Source organism: Vanacampus margaritifer, chromosome 3 (assembly GCF_051991255.1).
Source record: "Vanacampus margaritifer isolate UIUO_Vmar chromosome 3, RoL_Vmar_1.0, whole genome shotgun sequence".
NCBI lineage: Eukaryota > Metazoa > Chordata > Actinopteri > Syngnathiformes > Syngnathidae > Vanacampus > Vanacampus margaritifer.
In genome coordinates this window covers 25,989,737-26,009,683 of record NC_135434.1, presented here as the reverse complement: position 1 = coordinate 26,009,683, position 19,947 = coordinate 25,989,737, and the positions used below count along the sequence as shown (strand labels likewise).

The 19,947-nt window shown below is 38.8% G+C and overlaps 1 protein-coding gene across 3 annotated transcripts; it reads left to right on the top strand.

Annotated features, from left to right (window-relative positions):
- The first annotated feature begins 15,087 nt into the window (after positions 1 to 15,087).
- Positions 15,088 to 18,891, top strand: LOC144049210 (leukocyte surface antigen CD53-like). Of its 3 annotated transcripts, XR_013293513.1 has the most exons (8): positions 15,088 to 15,190; positions 15,281 to 15,469; positions 15,981 to 16,058; positions 16,253 to 16,363; positions 16,534 to 16,641; positions 17,555 to 17,618; positions 18,325 to 18,408; positions 18,606 to 18,662. XR_013293513.1 is itself a non-coding variant. In XM_077561923.1 (7 exons), exons 1-7 carry the CDS (start codon positions 15,128 to 15,130, stop codon positions 18,672 to 18,674), a joined length of 699 nt encoding a protein of 232 aa, XP_077418049.1. In that variant the 5' UTR covers positions 15,088 to 15,127; the 3' UTR covers positions 18,675 to 18,891. The 3 variants fall into 3 exon arrangements, 2 of the variants coding, with proteins under 2 accessions (XP_077418049.1, XP_077418048.1); XM_077561923.1 differs by lacking the exon at positions 17,555 to 17,618 and having other exon boundaries at positions 15,981 to 16,055; positions 18,606 to 18,891; XM_077561922.1 differs by lacking the exon at positions 17,555 to 17,618 and having other exon boundaries at positions 18,606 to 18,891.
- Positions 18,892 to 19,947: the final 1,056 nt, after the last annotated feature.

Here is a 19,947-nt window from a genome sequence, read left to right as displayed (position 1 = left end):
GGGAAAACCAGAGACCTTGTGGCTCATAAATAAAGAGTATCAGATTGGGGCTATCAGCAAACACCAGGAACCACAGGAGGCAGTTCCTGTCAAGCTAGCTATAGAAAGTCATAAAAGACAAAAGCCTTTGAGGCAGGCGGATATGATGTAAAATAGAGCCCTAGCCAGGTCAATACAATTTAAATGAGCGTGAGTGGATGCAATTTGAGACACTGCAGTGTGAGGACTTCGGGTCAGGGAAAAAATACAGTAAAGACGGCCACATTAATCTATTTCATGTTACAAATTACACGAAACTTTCAAATATCTACCTTCTCAACAGGTAAAATAAGCGTGTTATAATCAGAGGCAAAAATATCACTACACTCCTACTTTAAGCAAACCGTAAATCATTCCTAAAATGCTAATCAACCCCACCACTTCTACAGAGTAGTGAGGCATGTAAAACACAACAGGGGAGACATTACAAAAATGAACATCCGTGGGATTCATGGATCACAGTGATGTGAGGAAAATCAAAAAGTAACCAGCAAACTCGCTGTTGTTTGTTTCACTTCCATGGTGCCAATCCAGAAGCTGGTGCTCCAAAAAGAAAGTGGATAACATTTAGTAGACTAAACCCAATAAGCATCAAATAACGGAAAATAGAGTAATTAAGATTGAAATAAATTTTACCAATTATCCTATTTCAAATTCCCATATGTTGTTTTCAATTTCCTGAAATGCCTTGCTATAGATCACATCTCCCTATCTGACATAGTACAGAGTGCAATGCATACAATCAGACCATCACAAGACCAGAAGCGACAAATCCCAGGTGACCAGAGAGCCTTGAGCCAACAACTGGAGTCAATATCCATTCCGGCCCAGTAGATGTCAGCAGCTGCGCAGGGCAATGTTCAAAGCGGGCACTGAGGTGTCACTGGAAATTCCAGGATAAGTTCATCAAGGCAGCAGTGATGAGAGTGGAGATGTCTGCTCAAAAGATTGACTGGACAGTTATGCGCAACCAAAAACAAAGCAAAAGAGTCTGTGAACAGTCAGTGTGCGTGTGGATACACGGTGTACCATCATTGTTGCTGTCTGTGGCCGCTTTTCCCCTCGAATGTAGCCACGTGCAGTTTGCTGGCCACTCTTTACACCAACCAGACACAGGAGGTCGCTGTCTGCAATCGTAGGCCAAATGACCAGGCCGTTCAGCACATGTTGGGCCACCCAAGAACACCTTGGCCAATGATTGTACCTGCTTGATACATTATACACTCGTAATCGACAGAGGGAGACGAGATCACAGCAAGAGAGTTTACTTCCTGCTTTTTTTTCTTTTTTTTTCTACACTATAGCACATAGTATTTCTACATTTTCATATTTGTCCACCTTAGACTCTTTTTCATTACATGTTACCTCAAATTATGTTTAAAATGTGACAACTACCGGTCAACGTCTGCATGGGGAAGTTCCTTCCAAGGACTGTGCTTAAATCTCGGGAATGCCCCTCAAAATGTCTGACACCAGATTCTGGAATGAAACTCAGAGAGGGAAAACAAAGGTTAAATAATCTTCTCGCCTACGAGCCGAATTATCAGGGAGGAAAGAGGAAAAAATAAACAATAATTTTTTTTTTTATTAAAAAACATTTATTTCTTCTCATTCAACTATAAAAGCGGACCTAATTATACAAAAGAATACGGATATCACCTGCTTCTAACATCTATTCCTTAACAGCTTTCTGCACTGCTTGAAGCCAATTGGCACCATCAGATTTGTATCAGATGAGTCCTGCACGCACACACTCATTTCAATATTAATCAGCGTGGTGCCTGACACAAAGTATTACAAGCCTCCTCCAAGATAATAGCTCACCCCCCTCCCTTAATCCCCCAGGCCTGTGTTGAATCAAGAAGGGAGCAGGAGGAAGAGATAAAACTTTTACAGCCTCATATTTTAGTTCAATTCTGGCACATTGACGTGGCACCAGATCTGTCCTTTAGACCTTAGACCTGATTACCTGAAACTCTGACAGCACGATATGGAAAACCTGTTTTTCAACATTCCTATCTCTCACAAACACTCCCATTGGAGACAATGGGGAGAAAAAAATACTTATCACCCTTCACAATCCTGACACAATATGGAAAAACCTGTTTTACAACTTTCCTATTTGAAAGGCAAGCGCCATTAACACACCAGTTTTATCTCTCACACGCATCTGGAGACAAAGAATAAAGTCTTCTCCACAACAAGCTCTCCTTTCCTTTTTATTCTTTTTTTTTATAACAGACAACATTAGAACAAGCCTTTTTCATTTCTCTCATAGACACCACCAAACATACAGATAACTCTTTCACTACCAGACGTTTTCAGAAACGGGTTGTTCCCAGTGCCAGCCGATTTAAGCATTTTGACTGATCTTTCAAGGTCCACAGAAAATGTTGTGTTTGGACTATGGAAACACACATACTACCAAATGAAAGATTGGACTCTCATCTTTCATCAGAAGTTTGTTTCTACCTTATTCCGTTCTTCAGTAATCAACAATAGAAAATGGTTACTTTCACCGAAATTCTCTGTTTTGAAACAAAAAAACGGAGAAAAGGAGCTTTTTGTAAAACGATGTTATTTCATGCACTCTAGTGAATTGTACACTTCTTTTTGTCCATGAATGATGCCACAAACACCTAAATAGTGCTTTACTTCTGTAAAACGCTTTCACCAACAATGAAAAAGTGTTTTTTGATTGCAAAATACGTTTATTTCCATTCAACAGTGTAACAATTTGACAAAACAATTTCGCAAACTATTTTCAAATGTGTGCAACTGTGGTACTACTTACAATTATGTGGATGTTTCAAATACAGTTTTTCTTTTTATAACGCTCTCCTGCGTGCAAGGGGACGCCGCTGGACTCGCACAACAGTTTACTTTCACGTTGTCCGTTTCGCGTGCAAACGTTACACTTTCTTGACTGCTTTTTTTCCCGGGGAATAAAAAGCAAGTAGCAGACTGTACACACTCCTCCGATGAATATGCATTGGACTCGGGGCACTCTTCGTCGTCCGATCGAACGTCCGCCTGTGCGTGATCAGTTTTGCTCCGCGTTTATGACGTCGTCATAGCCGCCGCGTCAGCGGTTCCAATTTCGCCGTCAAGCTCGGATTCACCTTCATCATCATCGATGATGATCATCGTCGTCATCAATGTGCTCTTTTAGCGTTGGTCGATGCCTTTCGTCTTGTAAGTGTAGAGCTGCTTGCAAACGCTCGCCATTGCCCGTTTCCTCCTCCATCTAGCTCCATCTAACGTCTTCTACTGCCACGTCAATGCTTCCCAACCACGGAGTCACCACCCTCATCATCATCATCGATGATGATCATCGTCGTCATCAATGTGCTCTTTTAGCGTTGGTCGATGCTTTTGGTCTTTGAAAAAAACGGCTCGGGCGTGAGCTCCTCGCAACCGGTCGCCATTTTTCCTTTGTTTTCCATTCTGATCTCCTGCTCGACGCTCTAGCTCTGCCTCTACTGACGCCCACCCGATCTTGTCGAAAGAGAGTCATCGCTGCCCTCTAGGGGCATAATAGTCATTAGGCTAAAAAAACCTGCTTGAAATTTTCAACACATCTCCGGAAGGCTTGCCGGCACCCGTTTCAAAAAAAATAAAAAATAAAAAATTGGATGACGTCTTTTGACGTCATTGGCAGCCCTCCGTAGGTTTTTACTTGACGTCTTTAAACGTCAGTGGCAGTGAAAGAGTTAAAGACAGTGAGGAGAAAAAATACAAATATCCATACATACATTCTCATCCACTCACTCTCCCAGTTCTAATCTCAATCCACCAGAGTAGCTCCCACCTTTTTCATTTTTAGTTCTCACCCAATTTATTCAACAATTCATTCTCAACCTCTCAACCTTTTGCAGGCACATACAAACGCACACAAACACACACACTAACTAGAAAACTCCCCATAACAATCACACAATTTACCCTGGCCATTTTATAACAAAGAAGATTCACTTCAAGGCACACACCTTCCTTAAATGCTGCCCACACACGCACGCACACAGATACCATACAGTCTTGCAGTCAAATTCACCTTCCATTACAGACTCTCCATTACTTACTCCCTCATTTATTATTATATGCAATACGTATAAACCATTGTCATTAATTCAGTGACGTCTCACTTGTGGTACCAGTTCAATAGGTTATATTTATCCAGCAACGTTGCTCATCACCCCTCCAAGAAATAAAAATAAAATAATAAATACATCCCCGCGACCCTTGTGAGAGAAAATGGATGGATGGATGGATGGATGGATGGATGGATAATAAATACATCCGGATCCATTGATTTCTTAGTAATGGCGTAATAAAGCTGTTACGTCAACCTGTGCCTCTTAAAATTCATAAAATAAATATCATATGATCTATCGATTTCTTAGTAATGGTATAAAGCCAAAACGTCAACCTGTACATCTCTTATTTCTCTTTACTCAGCTGCGCACAATTCATCGTAACGTTACTTCCTTATACTTAAACCTAGGTAGCCACGACACACACTCGTCGTGTACAGTTCAACGTCGTAGTAAAAGCCAAAGGACCTCGTGCCACTGAAATCCCACAACGGAACGAAACAAACGCGTAATTTAAACTTTACTAATACCGGTTCACTCAGATCTCATGTACAACTTGTTAAATTTAGCTGACGAAAACCGTCGCAGAATTCTCCACAGATAGGAATCTATTTTCAATGAGGATAATTTGTCCTCTTACCGTACAATTAATTTGGCGCCAGGCGTCCTGTCCGTCCAGAACTCTGCAACCTGCAACGTCGAACGGCGAACCTCGAACGTCGGGCGTCACCATCTGTAGGAAAAACGTTTCTTTGTTTTCCCGTGTTCATGATGTTGATTATCAAAACAGACAATGAGATCGGTGAAATCAGGCTTTCCTTAAGGATTTATTTTCATAAGCTTATGGACAGAGAGAATGCAGCCAAGCGGCGCCATGTTCTTTCCCATCTGTAACGCCCCTCCCAGAGCAAGTCACTAATATTCTTCAGTCCTTCTAAAAGTCCCTCCCCGTCTTCTTCCACCAATCCTTAATCCCCTCCCTCTCTCTGCTCTCCTCTCAGACAGTCACGTGATACCTCAATACACATCACCAAATGCTCCTCTTCTTCTTCTTCCCCAAAGATTCACTTCAGTAATTAACTGATTAGAAAAAGAGGAGGATGAGCATGTGCAGTGGATCAAAAATTTTTGAAGACATCCTCATAACATTAAATGTCAAAAGAATTAACACATAACCGTGCTCTTCAATGGCTGACTGGTTAGCACGTCCGCCTCTTAGTGCAGAGGACGTGAGCTCGAGTCCGGGCTTCGGCCTTCCTGGGTGGAGTTTGCATGTTCTACCCGTGCTTGCGTGTGTTTTCTCCGGGTGCTCCGGTTTTCTCCCACATTCCAAAGACATGCATGGCAGGTTGATTGGACACTCCAAATTGTCCATAGGTGTGATTGTGAGTATGGTTGTTAGTCTCTGTGTGCCCTGCAATTGGCTGGCAACCAGTTCAGGGTGTACCCCGCCTGCTGCCTGAAGCCAGCTGGGATAGGCTCCAGCAACCCCGCGACCCTTGTGAGGACAAGCAGTTAAGAAAATGGATGGATGGATGGACGGTGCTCTTCAAATTTGGCGGGAAAAAATGTTGATAAAAAAAAGCCTTTTTTTAATTAAGCAATTAATCGTGATTAATCAAAATTCTAAAATGTGATTAATCCGATAATTTTTTTTTATTGTTTGACAGCTGTAATTTAAATACAAAACATGCTTTGTTTTTAAAAATTGCTAGCCTAGTGCTAATGCTAAAAGTGAAAGGAGGGATCCCATTCGGGTAGTTAGCATCAACTTTGGGAGTTGTTTTCCTTCAAATAACAAATATTCAAACACAAATGCTGTGAGAGCACATACCCACAGGTATGATAACACTACGAAAAAGGCACAAATTCTTCCCAATGTGTGAAAAAGGAGTTATTTTAATAGAATTCAATGGTAACTTTTTTTCTGTTCTTAATATATATTTTTCCTCCAAAATAATCCGCAGATTATTCAGTAATCTGTATTATTTTCTGACAAAAGTCATTATCGGCCTCAAAAATGCATATTGGTCGGGCCCTAATTACAATAAAACTGATGCACAATAATCCCTATTGAACGTAATCCACTACTTAACCCACAACGCTTTGCAAGGATGGCTCATGCACACAACAGCTCTCTTCTGCCCGTCAAAGTCAAACAAACGCGCGACTGTTGACTCAAGCTTTACATAGAACTCTTCACAGTGCAAGCGCTGCAAGCAGTAGTCACAACCAACCAATGAAATCACTGTTGTTATAGTAATTCACTATGTTTTGGCCACGATCGATTGCGTGGTCACTACATTCGTCCTCACACTGGAGCGTCCTGGACTTGCACATGAATGAAACTCCGCGGTTAATATCCATTAATGTTAACGTAAACAACACACAACGTTAAATACTAACGCTAAGAAATATGCACATACAAAACAAAATAGCGTGGCAATCTGCGTTGGTAAACGGCTACATATCAGCGGGCTGTGTACTCCTGCTTAACAGCAGGAATGATGATGACAAACAATGTGCACACCTTTCCATGGGGCAAACAAATATCTTAAATTTGTAAACGCATGAAATCACAAGAAAACATTGTTTCTATTCTATTTAACTCTATTGAATTAATAAACAATAAATTGAGCAATAGTTATAGGGATTAATTTGTCCATTAATCAAAAGTCTTAACATCCCCTGTCATGTTTTCGAGTGCATGCCTCCACCTTTCTAAAATGTTCCTTCACCTGCTCCCTGCTGATCACACTGGTCATCTGCAGCCATCATGGGTCCATAGGGGTTCCAGTCTATAGATCGACAAAGACAATGCAGCTTCCTCTGACCTTGCCTCTACTCCTCCATCTACACCCTCAAGGCAAATGATAAATCTGTAAGACCCTTCCTAGGCATGAAACCTTATTATTGCTCACAAATACTTTGTCCTGAGTCTAACTTTCAACACTCTTTCACCTAACTTCATTTTTTGGCTATTCAATTTGATTCGTCTGTACTTCCCACTACTCTGCACTGTCTTTGTTTTTAAAAATGAGCACCAGTGCAATTTCCCTCCATTCCCCAGGCATCTTCTCACCCTCTAGTATGATGTTAAACAACCAGTAAAACTAATTTTCATTAAATTCCTTTCATTCAGAACTATGACCAAAACACAGCATTATCAGTGCCGCAATTGGTCACTTGCACTGTGATAAACAAACTCTCCTTTTCTCTGCAGCGGAAAACCAAGAGAAGCAGATAAGTGGATTCCACCTCTTGACCCCTTTCTTCAGCTTCCTGTTCCTGTGTGCTCTGGTAAAAAGTTTACAGGCGCTGGGAGGAAAACAAACGCAAGCGCTTCTATTGACAAAAAATGAGTCCAGCCACACAGGTTTGAAGAGCAGATGTTTTGTGGTTGAGGAGCCCACATTGCAAAAGACATGCATTGTGCTAATTAACAATGAGCCTGAACACCGTAGCTTTTAATGAGTGATAGATGAAATAATGTGCCGGATGTGAAAGAGCAAATGTGAGCTGCAATAAGATAAAGGTGCACTGCTGTAGAAGATAACTTCAAAAGTATTGATAAACTGTAGGATGTTGACTTGTAAATTCCTGCTTTCACATGTGGTCACATTTGCACCTGCAGAAAAATACAAGGCAACGAGTCCAAAGATATCCTTGAGTCAAAGTCTGTGAAATTATGTAACAGTGTAGCTCAAACTTTTAGCAATTTATTCTTAAATAATAAATATTTGGCGTTACCACAATTTTATCCTAATTCTGATTTTCATTTTCATGCACTAGTTTTTGACTCAGTCTTACTGAACTTTTTCCCTTTTTAGTTTCATACTGTTAGAGACTGTTAAATGACGATATAATTTGTCATCTTTTGCGTGTTCCAAAAATTGGAGATGAGACTTCTTTGTGACAAAGGCTCCTTCGAAGGATGATTTATTACAGAGAATCTCCGGTCACACACATCGAACATCACATAAAGAGTGGAATTCCAGAGTGCGCGTGCCCCCTCCCTTGCGGAAGACAGCTCTTTATAGAATCGTGTTTGAAAGTAAAACACCTTTTCTCCTCCCATCATGAATAAGTAAAACGAAAAAGATAAAAGATTGGTCCTCACACAATATGTTACATACCAGAATTTTAGTACACAGTTCGCACCTGTGTTCCCTTTGTAGACAAAATATACTCTCAGGGTACTTTTCGTACTTTTCCCAAAACAGAATCTCACAAACAGATTGAGCTTGACAGCTCCTAATGTAGTATAGTTGTGGGAACTGTGTGTGTGCGCGTTCTCTCTCACGAACAGAATATGTTTTCGCGCAGGACTGGGAAGGAATCTTAGACAAAACAAGGTACCAGCTAGGTTAAGGTCAAATTATACTGAGTTCAACATTATTTCACCTGCTCTACACATCTATAAAACATTTCAACATGGTTAAAATATGAAATAAAGAATTAAAAATGTTAATAATGTATAACAAGACTTAATGGCACTGCACCAACAGTGAATGTCTGCCTTTGTATTTTTAATTGAATGTATTTACAGGGGGTCCTCAGTTTACGATGGAGTTAGGTCTTTTCAGTGGTGACGTTACACCAGAACTTGATATAACCCATTGGGAAATCTAAATATGAAAACACTTTTAGCACATAAAAATCCAAACAACCAAAATGAAAACAAAGTCCAGTGGTAACTCAGGGACGCCATTCTTCACTTGGCAATGTATGTAAAATGAATGCCCAATGCCCGCTAATGTATTTTGTTACTGTGAATGCGCATTACCGTTTTGGCTGCCAGAAATGCGCCACAGCTGCACTAAATGTTTTTGTCCTCCACACACCAGAATTCTATTAATGACGAGAAAATTTAAGTATATTCAATGTGGCCCCGTAAAAAAAAAAAAGAGGATTGATGTGTTGTCAGCCAATCTTATTTGAACTTGAATGTGAAAGCAAAAACAAAATGTGATTTTAATCGTATCAGACACAGATGACTGGAGGATGAGGTCAACTGGCATTCATGCATGTTTCCAATCAATTTTCCATTCTCAGCACTGCCATTTGGGTTTGTAGCAACACAAATGGGCAAGTAGCTGTAGTTCCATGAAATAAATACTTGAAGAAGTTGTGTACGAAACAGCACCCTGCTGCTTCCTGTTTTCAATGAGGCAAGCTGGAATCCTTTTATCTCAGCTGACAAAGGGTGAAGCTGATTCCAAACTTTCAGGGATTCTTTTTCATTTTTTTATAATTTTTTTAAAAAAAACTCACCACGGTATATGTTTCAAAGATTTTTAGTGTAGTTTGTGTGTGTTTCTAATGACTGTTAAAATTTTGTTTGCAGTTTAATCTGGTACTTTTAATGGAAGTACTCCAGGGCCAAAGTCGTTTGAACCTTGTTCATGAATGACACTTCTAACTTAGTTTACTGTAATAGTAAAAGCATTTTCAGGAAGGTATGACAAACATTCAAGAAGCTGTGTTAGTGCATTATACAGCTCTAAGTTCCCTGTTTTGATAGGTACTTAGAAAACTACCTTTTTCATTTTTTTTTTAATTTTCTCCCCCCTCTTTTTTAAGACATTTTGTATTCTGAATGCACACTTTATTTGTGGTATAGTAGTGTACAATACAATCAACACATTGTAGCTATATGTGGTATGTATTTTATTTTTGAGCTCTGTCGTAGCTCCACATTTCCGTGGTTTTGGGAGGCTATGTTATTTACCAGAATGTCAGAAAGTTAATGACTTCGCTATGTGGATGCTGCCATCTGCTGGACAATAGTCAAAAGCAACATGCCACCCAGTTGTGTATGTGCAATTGGTATTACATGAACATGAAAATGTGTACTACCAGAAGGTTTATAACTCAAAAAATGTTTTTTAAATAAATATTTTTTATTCTATATATATATATATATATATATATATATATATATATATATATTTTATTATTATTTTTTTTTTATTTTTATTATTATTATTTATTTATTTATTTATTTTTATTTATTTTTATTATTTATTTATTTATGACACTTTCAATGTATGCTTGTTTTTTTTTCTTTTTCTTTTTTGTTTACAAACTGCAACATAATGACTAGGGGCATTTTTGCTACAGTTAAAGTTAATTTGAAATTTTATATATATATTATTTTTTGTTGTTGGGGGAATCCAGAACCAGAAAGTAAAAACCTTACCACAGAGTGGCTTTAGCCACAGGTGCTTCTACTCACCAGGTAAACGAGCTAATTTCCACCTGTTGAGTAGAAGCACCTGTGGCTAAAGCTAATATGAGCTAATGATATATTGATGGGATTTATTATTATTATTGTTATTTGATTGTTTTTTAATGCCCCCTATGGACAATAATAGCAGCATTACTGTAGTAGCAAAACTAACTATGCTGTATATATATATAAAATAAAAGTCTAATTTGAATATTTTATATGACACAGTTAGAGGCTTGAATAAGTCCATAAGTCATAACAATATAATTTTTTATGCATGCCCAGTTTTTACACAATGGCAGTTTTCTGAACAGCACTAAATTCTTGTAATTAAGTAAAATATTTCATATGACATAATTAGATCCTTTAATAAGTCAATAAGTTGTAACAGGAGAATGTTTTCTTTAGAAGAAGGTCACAGTCACAATAACTGATTTTGATGACAGAATTTATGAGTAACTTTTTAGAACAAATATGCAGAATTCATGAACATTAAACACCAGTTACTGAAACGAAGAACTACTACTAACTAAACACCAGAACTACTTTTTTTTTCATTTAACATTTAATGCAATGGGCCTTGATGTGTTTTTTGCAAATGTAAGTTCCACATTTTGTGCAAACGTTTGAAGCCCGAAGTGGCTTTGTGCAAAGGCCACATTGTTTGCGCTTAGACGGGGGTCCAGCACGCTGCTCTGCATGCTCCACGTGCTCCACAAAGCCTTCGGCAGAAGGCTTTGCTTCCCGTTTCAAAATTTCAGGCCAAATTAGAGCCTTGCCTAGCTCCTCAAGGAAGAGCCACCGCTTGTAGCTTTTCTTCTGGTTACATTCAGGGTAAATCACAGTGAAAAGCACAAATGCATTGTAGCAAGAAATGTCCGGCATTTGTAAGAAAACACACATGGGCCACCTCTGTGCCCGCCGACGGCAGGAGTATGTGACACAGGCCTGAAAAAACACACACACACACAAATAAAAAAATCAGATGACAAGACAGCTTTGATAAGACAGCTTTTACAAAGACAAACCTTGATATGCAAAACACGTGCTTACCTGGTCCAGATGATCCCCAGCACCTTTGGACTTGTTATAATCCTGAATGACTTTGGGTTTTTTCTTTTCAGTGCCGTGTGCTGCGTGCTCAAGATGAGGACATTTTTCTCCTTCTTTGGAACGTACGAGACCTAAGTGTGATCTTTTGTAAAAGCAAAAAGGCTGGAAAGGACCTCTCTGTCAGTCACTTTCACAAGCTGCGGAGGAAGCTCTGCCTTGTTTTTGTGGATTGTTCCTACCAATGCCTTTTCTTTTTTTGGTCACTATGTGGCCCTCCAATGGGGAACACAGGTCCAAAACCACCCTCATCGCCTACTTCTTTTCTCTCTGGCCTCCAGCAGGCTTTCCTGTGTACACCTGCATGCTCCAGGCATATGAATTGCTGACATCGCACAGGGTCCATATTAAGGCCATATTTAGCCGGCTTAGATGGCATATATTGCCGAAATGAGCAGCGGCCTGAAAATGAGACTAGCTGCTCATCAATGCATATATCCCTTCCTAGGTTGTACATTTTTGGCAAGAGGGCATTCCACATATTCCATATTTCGCTGACAGGGGACAGTTTATTTTGGTGGTGACGTTGTGGCCTGAGGAGTCTGTCATCAAACCTAATTGTCCGGTTGATTTGGCAGAAGCGTCCATGGGCCATAGTTTTTGAAAGTATGGGCCGTCCGCTATCCTTGTCCCATAAGCTGATCGTTGCCTCGTGCTTTGATTTGTATAACCCTGCCAGAATCAGCAGCCCCAAGTAAGCACGCAGCTCCCTGACAGTCAGTGTGCTCCAAGAAGTGACTGACCTGAGCCCTTGGAGGTTTGTCATGTCTAAAATTCGCTGTATGATGCCCTCGTTGAAAAAAAATCAAACGCAGTTTCGGGGCTGCTGATTCTGGCTACTGCGTAGAGGGTTGGCCCGGAGTTAGGAATGGGAGGGGGGACATAATGTGCGGCCACTTCGTGAGTAGGAGGCCATAATAGTTTTTTTTATTTTTTGAGAGCCACTCACTATTTTCTTCGCCCTGATCGCCATAATTTTAATCATCCTCCTTTTTTTTTTTGATGAAACACAGAAAAACATAAAAATGACTGAAAATGGACACATAACACAGATGGGTTTTAAGGCTCAAGGAATGTCTGAATGTTTTAAACAGCGGGCTATGACATTGATACAATTGATATGGCGATTGAGAAGGCTAATAAAAGGGAGAAGGAAGAACTATTAAGGCCCCCCCCACACACACACACCTTCTCAGCATAAAAATGCAAATAGAATCACTTATGTGTCTGAATATTCTACAGCTTCAAAGCAAGTTAAACATATTATCAATAAACATTGGAAAGTACTAAAATGTGTGGATAAACCATCTATTGGACTCCAGACCCCGATTTTGTTTTGAAAGAGGTAGAAATGTGAGAGACACTGTTGTCAATTCTATGTATGTCGAACCTTCACCAACTAATTGGCTTGCTCTGTTGAACTACATATGTGGAAAATGTGCACATTGTGCCAACACAATTAATTAAGAAATATATTTAATCATCCCCGTTTGGGTAAGAAATTCAAGATAAAACAATTTATTAATTGTCTTTCCACACATGTCATTTATGTTCTCATTTGCCCAGGTGGCACAATGTATGTTGGCCAAACAAAGCATAATCTAAAATTGGGGATTGCAGAGCATAAAGTGGCTATTAAAAATAATAATTTTGCTTATGCTATTGCCAGACATTATAAAGATAAAAATCATGGTTCTGCAGCTTCCCTCAGATTTATTGGTATAGAAAGAGTAGCGTCTAATCCGAGAGGTGGTGACACCATCAAGCAACTTCTGAGAAGAGAAGCTTTTGGATTCATGAACTATCCACTGTTGAACCTCGTGAAATCAATGAATCACAGGATTTGAGTTGTTTTGTTGTGATGTTGTTGTGGCCTTTCGTGGTGAATGTAATACTATTATTAGTGCCTGCTATTGTGCATTGTTTAAATTGTGTATAGAATAAATAAATGAAAAAAAAAGTCATTTGATCTGTAGCACTTAAGAACACTTGGAAATGACTGTGTCAGATTTGAGGTAAACTTGATGACGCTCAACGCGTTGTTTTGCTCAAATAAACTCTTAAAGTGACGTTCTGTCAGTGTGCAGGGGATTCTTTTTTTCTGGTTGTCAGACACGAGTTCCTACTGCCCACCAGTACTTGACTACAGACGCTCCCCAACTTACGAACGAGTTACGTTCCGAGCGATCGTTCGTAAGGTGAATTTGTTCGTAAGTTGCTTCAGTGCTATATTTTGTATTATAATTTATGTTTAAAGAGAATACGTACAGTACTGTACTACGTATGTTAGAGAGAGAGAGCGAGAGACACACACAGTATGTACATGTACGTAATAAGATAAATAAAATGAAGTTTAACTGACTTTTGGAAGATGTACTCGATGCTTAAGGATTTGATGGAGGAGGAGGAGGAGGAAGAGGAGGATTTTATATCATGAGAGGTTCTTCGTCGTCGCTGGAATGGGCTTCAAAAGTTACTTCCTCCTCCGTAACTTCAATGTAGGAAGAAGTTGAGGGTCGAGGAGAAGAAGATGAGGGTTGATGAGTATCTTCCTTGGAGGATTTACTAGAAACTGGCTGAAAGAAGCGATCTAACGACGATTGCACAGTTTTCTTCTTTTTTCATCATAAATGATGCGGTAGCACTGTATGGCATCATTCAATTGATTTGCAACCTTTGTGCAACGTTCAATATTTGGGTCTTGCTGCTTGAAGAGTGCGATGGCTTTACCTATGAGCGACAGGCGTTTCTTCTTCTTCCTCCTCCTCGACACGTTGCTGAGCCTCCAATACTGGGTGAGCTCTCACAGCGCCAAGCGTCGGAATTAGCGGCGGAAAGAAGCACTACAGTACTCGGAAAAGGGTGCGCAATACAAAATCTAACTTAAAGCATCTCTTTCCGAACATTTTTTGACATGCGCGCATGCGCGCAGACATGTTCGTATGTACCGTTGTTCGTAACTCGAATGTTCGTAAGTAGGGGAGCGTCTGTATTCAATTTTATTGTCCTAAAACCCAGCCTCATCAAACCAAAATGGTATGACCCAAACTGTCATATGACATCTAGGATTCACCTATCAATCATTTGAAATTTTGATTTAAAATTAATGATTTATTTTTTAAAACAAATTTTATGAACAAAGATCCAAAGGGAGGACGCTTAATGTTGATAATATTTCTGTGCACAAATATTTATTTGTAATATAGTTAATTCCCCTTTTTTTCTTTTTTTTTTCTTTTGAATTCCAAATAATTTAAGGGAGACCACTGTACAAAAGAAGTTCCAAAGTTGAATAAATCAGACAACGATGGCATCGCGCTTATGTGTTGTTGTTGGGGTTTTTTTTCCAACCAAAAATGTTTTTTGCTGGTTAGGGGGTACTTGGCTAAAAAAAAAATATTTAACAAAAGTTCACATCACTTTAAAAAGGTTGAGAACCACTGTTCTAGAGGACTCAGACATTATGAAGTCGGTTGAAACAAAGTGAAGTGAGCCTGAATAGGTCACAAGTGCTCATCGTGTTTATGGCTTAGTGTGTGTCACCATATCAAACACTATTGTGGTGTAAACACAGCCACCAAAAAGAGCAGTCTCACTTTGTCTGTCAAAACACATCTCTGTTGCTTGGAGTAAGACTGCACAGAATTAAGGAATGGATCGCTCCTGTGTAAACTGCTTGAAAAACCTGATGGTATTTCTCAACTTCCTGTGCTGGGTAAGTGCTAAAAACTACTACTGAATTGATTTCAAACCCAAAATGGGACTGCCACAACAATAACTGCGTTGTTTCTTGTCTGTGCTGGAGCTGTGTGGGGCATTTGTGGTTGCCTTTGGCATATTTCAGAGCATCCACTCCAAGTTTGCGTCTCTCGTCACGACTTTCTGGCCCATCTACCCCGCCAACACCCTGGTGGTCACTGGCACTATTGTTACCTGCGTGTGTTATCTGGGTGTGCTTGGAGCCATGAAGGAGAACCGCTGCCTGATCATCAGTGTGAGTGTGAATCCTGATTAGGTGGCCTCAGCAGCAGTACTGGATTTTCTCAGTACTGAACAGAAAACTGAATATATTGATGTACCTCAAAATTCCTCACTAGTTTTTGAGAGGCATATATTGCACATACAAATATGAAAGAAGAGTCTGTAGAAAATAAATAGAGAAGAGGAAAAAGCATGAAGTAAGAATGAAGATACATTTACTCCAAGCTCATGTGCAGCAGTTCGATTGCCTCTGTGAATAACCAGGTTGCTCATCTTCCACTTGAAAGCTGCATCGTAGGCCTTATGTTTCATTTTCAGAATGATTAGGGTGTTCCATCTGAATACAAATGTGTCTAAATTTGAAGATGAATGATTAACATGGAGTTCATCAACAAATTCACCAGTTAAACAGAAGCTATAGATGCAAATGCAACTCATGAATGTGAGTTGTAGTTTTGGATGAAAAAACAAATTTCCATTTAGTTACTAATGATCTTATATGAACACAATTCCTTTATTTGCAGTTTTTCATCCTGCTGTTCATCCTGATGCTGGTCGAGCTGGCCATGGCGTGTGTGTTCCTGGTTTACAGCAGAGTGGTAGTAAATGTTTTATATTGCACCTCTTCAAACAAGCTTAACATCTTGACTGTCAGTATGGGCAATTATGTGCATCACACATTATTTATCTCGTGTTTCTGCTGGCAAAAGTCTATAATGCCATCAAGTAACAATTAGGCCATTTTTGTCTATTTACTGTGATATTCCAAATAACAGAGTTTGTGTCTACTGTACAGATAGACACATATTTTGAGAAAGACCTGACACAAAGTTTGGAGATCTACAGACTGTTCAGTCCGGGAGAGAACCAGACCATTAAAGAAGATTTTGATGCCGTCCAGCACCTAGTAAATGACTCTCTTTACTTAAATATAACTTTATTATAGGCATCCTGATGGGCCCCTTGTTGTGTACACTTAATGTTGAAATATACATTATGGATATCAAGTTCCCTCTGTACAAATGAATGTTGTTGCCCAGCATTAAATTTTGACTCTTTTTCTTGCTCTCTGTTCAGTTTAAGTGTTGTGGAGTACATGGTGAGGCAGACTGGATGGGAGAAGTTCCCATCTCATGTTGTGAACAGGATCCTTGCACCTTCCCTATCCACACCAACTGGCAAGAGGTAACCCACTCTCAAAAAGATTAAAAAATATCACATCATTTTATTCTACAAGACATGTACATTAACAATTGACCTCAGATGTAGGCTGGGCTACTTTGGTATAGTGATGAAAATCCTCAGGATCAAACAACTTTGTGTCAAACAAAGGCTCCGCAATTTAGACCCGAAATGGGATATTATGTGAATTTTTATATTTGTGCCCAGATTTTGAACATTAGAATTCATTACTTGAAATGGTTGTGCACACCCTCACACACCCACACCAAGCCCTGCCGTGAACTCATTCACTCCCTGCCATTTTCACTGAAGCAACCCCCTTCGCTCCCGGCTGTTTTACTGGATTTTGACTGATTTTGCAAGGCCCACAAAATATTGTGTTCAATTGCTATAAAACATGGAACCTACCAAAAGAAAGATTAGAGTCTCTTCTTTCATCAGGAAAAAAAAGTATGTTTCTATCTGTTTCCGTTTTGCAGCAATTAGCATTGGAATATAGCTAAGTTTCATCATTATTCACAAACCTGCTGAAAACATGGGAAAAAAGCTTGTTGCAACATGGCCTTGTCTGATCTCTTATACTCTACTGCCACCTGTGGCCGTTTTTGGTAATAACTACCATTGCATCAAGCGTTCTCTTCAATGCTCTAGCATTAAAAAAAAAATTTAAAAAAAAAATAAATGTAGAATGTGTTTTTGGGACCATGGCAATATTTAAAATAGAACGTTTATATATGTTTTTGGGAGCAAATTAGTTAAATAGCAATGAACCCCACAACAGATTATTTTCTAATTTCCTCCATTAAAAGTTTAAACCCTCAATATGGCACAAACTATGATCACAAAACACAGCATCACTTCAAACTAATGTATCACTTCACTTACTTTGTTGACACAATTACTACTTTCCTACTAGCCACAGCTTTGGTGCAATCTTCTGGAAACTCAGAGCCCAAAAAATGTACAGATTCACTAAATAGGTGAGTTTTTTGGATGGGTTTTCACACAAAAACACCAACACCAACAAATAGCCTAAATTAATTGGTGAATAGGGAACCGCAGAACGGCAGGGGCTTACTGTACTAAAAATGGACTTGCATATCCCACATAAGGAATAGTGGCCGGCTCCTCCATTGTGCCTACACAACAATTTCATAGACAGAGCTTAGGGTTTTTTTTTTCTTTTTCTTTTTGGGTGCACTAAGCAGTATGAAATTATAGTCTTTTTACTTTTCAGACAAAACACAAATGTGAAACTGAGCATAGACATGTGACATTATTTAAATAACTATAAACTGACCTGCAATTGGCTGGTGACTGTCCAGAGAAAACCGTCTCGCCCAAAGTCCACTGGGATCGGCTCCAGCTCACCCTTGACACTAGCGAGTACAAAGTGGTACAAAAAATGGATGGAAGGATCAATTTGATCAGACACTTCTAGGCAAGAAAGCCATCTGGCAGTCACATGCTCCAATACTTTTGCTCACATTAAAAATGGGCGAAAGGGCTGCTTCCTAATATGTGTATCAGATCTAGATGCAAATACATGGAAATAATGAAATACATCAAGCCCAAATATATTCATATATATACTGTATCAATGTGTTTATTTATATTGCATATATACACAGTACATATAGTTATACCCTTGAGGTTAAAGATGTGATGGTTTTTCTCTTATTTCAGGGTTGTCTCATAAAACTGAGAGACTGGTTTGCAGGAAACTATCGGAGCACCGGAGCAGGCGTTGTCACGCTCTTTATCATACAGGTAAAGTAATTTTCACAATAGGAATTTCCATTACTGTACAGTTCAACTGTACATTGTACTGTACATGACAGATAGACAGACAGATATAAACCTTTTTTTTTTTTTCATAAGTCAACACTTGTGTTTTTATCTTAATTTGTTTTTGAATGCCATTGTTTGTATAAGCTAATTGTGTGTTGTGTCTCATTTGCTTGCAGTTCTCTTGTCTGTGTTTTAACATCTCTCTGTTTTGCCACTTTGGTCGAAATGGGCTTGGTTACTTATGAAAAGGACGCATTGTCAAAGTCACCTCCTGTTCAAGCTTTGTCCGCACTATAGTTCTTTCTGTATTTTATTCTGACACTTTCCATTATGAATATACATTTCTAAGTAATTATTTCTTTATTTATTTGTATATTTTCATTTAATTGTATGTTGTCATTGAATATTGTAAGTATTGATTAACTTTCCTCAATAAAGAAACTAACATGTGATGTTCCACAATTCACCAGACTTGGTTGTGTACGCTGTGCTGTAAAAACTTTTATCTCAGTACTTATATTTACAAACCTTTTTTTTTATCTGCTTGTTTTTCTTATTATTTTTAATTAGTGCTGTCAAAGTTAAAGCATTAACTCATTGATTAATCACAAAAAATGATTGCACTAATCATGTATTAACGTAGATTAATCATTCTATTCATTTTGACTAAATAATTAACTGATTTGAAAAAGATGAACATGTGCAGTGTATGCAAAATAATGTTGACGCCCTCATAACATTAAATGTCAAAATAATTAACACATAACAGGAGCTCTTCAAATTTGGCGGGCAAAATATGTTGATAAAAGCCTTTTTAATTAAGTGATCAATCATGATTAATCAAAATTCTCTAATTTGAATCTATTGCTTTTAATAAAAATTCTAATAAATATTAATATAATAATAACTCATGTTGCAATAGCTTGCAAACTCATTAAAAAAAAAGGTTAACTCAAAACATCCCTCAATTTACACGTGTCTTTAATACTTTGTAAAGGAAATACAAATTCAGTAGCTACTTCTTAATCAATTACATACCTTATTATGCTTATGCTTATTTCTTTGCAATCACCAGGACACATTTAAGTGTGATGATCTGTTTTTTTTTTTGGTTTTGGTTTGTTTTAGGCCCCGTCCACAAAAGTGTTTCAGTTCAAGTGTTTTGTTTTGTTTTTTGCCGTTTGGGCATTACGTCCACATGAGGCACCGTTTTGGAGCCTGAAAACGATTACCTTCATAAGTGGACCACAGAGTGGATAGATCCCAAAATGCTGCCTATTGCGTTTCAGTGTGGACAGCACATACGCGTGCCTTCCTGGAAGAATGAGCAGTTGTCGCAGTTTGATGAGGCATATCTCATTCTCGTTTGTTAAATAAAGTTTAGAAAAAAAGTGTAATAACCACCAAAATATTGAACATGAATGTCGGGGGGTTCTACGTTAGTAATGGTGACCAGTGAAAAGCAACGTTCAAAAGTTTGGATCGTTTGGATCTTATACCGTCAAATAAGTTTTGTAG